We start from the raw sequence: 1,375 nt of genomic DNA, 5'->3' as shown, positions 1-1,375 counted from the left end.
GGGGGACGCGCCTAGGCCCGCTCCCGCTCCGGCCTTCCAGACGGGGCCTGCGTCCTGAAGTGACCTCAGCCTGACCTCGGACCGCGGCTTGTGACCTTGGCCTGCCCCGGCACCCTTGGCTGACATCGATCTCCTCCCCAGCCCCGAATCCAAAACCATGCCTTGCGCCCCGTCCTCGGGGCCGAATCACGGTGGAAAAGCCCGCAGTGGGGAGCAGCGGTGTGGGCGGGGGTGCTCCGCAGGAGCTGGCNGGGTGGTGTTCTGGCAGGCGCTGAGCGGGGCTCTTGCAGGCAGTGTCCTTGTCGTCGAAGGCCGGTCTGTCCCGGGGCCGGAAAGTGATGCTGTCAGCGTTGGGCATGCTGGCGGCAGGGGGGGCGGGGCTGGCCGTGGCTCTGCATTCTGCCGTGAGCGCCAGTGACCTGGAGCTGCACCCCCCCAGCTACCCGTGGTCCCACCGTGGCCTCCTGTCTTCCCTGGACCACACCAGGTGTGCTGCCGGCTGACGGGTGGTTTCTGGGAGGACAGGTGGGGTGGAGTCCTTGGCGCCCCTAACCCTTTGTCCTTTCTTTAGTATCCGGAGGGGCTTCCAGGTGTATAAGCAGGTGTGCTCCTCCTGCCACAGCATGGACTACGTGGCCTACCGCCACCTGGTGGGCGTCTGCTACACAGAAGACGAAGCTAAGGCGCTGGCAGAGGAGGTGCGGGCCGGGGTGTGAGGACCACCGCGGGGTTGGGGCCCCCGCTGTGGTGGACAGCAGGGCTGTGACGGGGCTCTCGGTGGCAGGTGGAGGTTCAGGATGGCCCCAACGAGGATGGGGAGATGTTCATGCGGCCAGGGAAGCTGTCTGACTACTTCCCCAAACCCTACCCCAACCCTGAGGCCGCTCGAGCAGCCAACAATGGAGCACTGCCCCCTGACCTCAGCTACATCGTGCGAGCTAGGTATGCAGGGCGGTGTGGGGAGCGGGCAGGAAGGTCCAGCTCGCGCCAGGGCTGAGGAGGCTTGGATCTGGTTCCAGGCACGGTGGCGAGGACTACGTCTTCTCCCTGCTGACCGGCTACTGTGACCCGCCCACCGGGGTGTCATTGCGAGAAGGCCTCTACTTCAACCCCTACTTTCCTGGCCAGGCCATTGGCATGGCTCCTCCCATCTACAACGAGGTCTTAGAGTATGATGATGGTGAGCAGCCCCCACCCTAGGGGCAGAAAAGCTGGGTCTTCCTTTTCCCACTGCCAGCAACGCTTTCCGTGGCTTGACCCGAGGTCACGCACTGTCCTTGTCTCCGGCACTGTGTCTGAGCCAGCTTACAGGCAGCCTTCACAGCTCTGTCTGACTCAGGCTTCTGTGTGCTGGGGGGGGGGGGGGCTCACCTTG

The 1,375-nt window shown here is 65.1% G+C and overlaps 1 protein-coding gene across 1 annotated transcript in view; it reads left to right on the top strand.

Moving 5' to 3' along the window:
• Positions 1-253: 253 nt before the first annotated feature.
• Positions 254-1,375, top strand: part of CYC1 (cytochrome c1) — a 1,889-nt gene continuing 767 nt past the window's right edge. Inside the window, exons 1-4 of the mRNA XM_077758104.1 lie at positions 254-487; positions 572-698; positions 785-942; positions 1,020-1,180. Coding sequence (XP_077614230.1) covers positions 339-487; positions 572-698; positions 785-942; positions 1,020-1,180 — 595 coding nt within the window. The 5' untranslated portion in view covers positions 254-338. The remainder of the gene's footprint in view (positions 488-571; positions 699-784; positions 943-1,019; positions 1,181-1,375) is intronic.

This window comes from Crocuta crocuta, unplaced genomic scaffold, assembly GCF_008692635.1.
Source record: "Crocuta crocuta isolate KB4526 unplaced genomic scaffold, BGI_CrCroc_1.0 scaffold327, whole genome shotgun sequence".
Taxonomy (NCBI): Eukaryota; Metazoa; Chordata; class Mammalia; order Carnivora; family Hyaenidae; genus Crocuta; species Crocuta crocuta.
The sequence above is the reverse complement of the archived record's forward strand: the minus strand, read 5'-3'. Positions and strand labels throughout refer to the sequence as shown.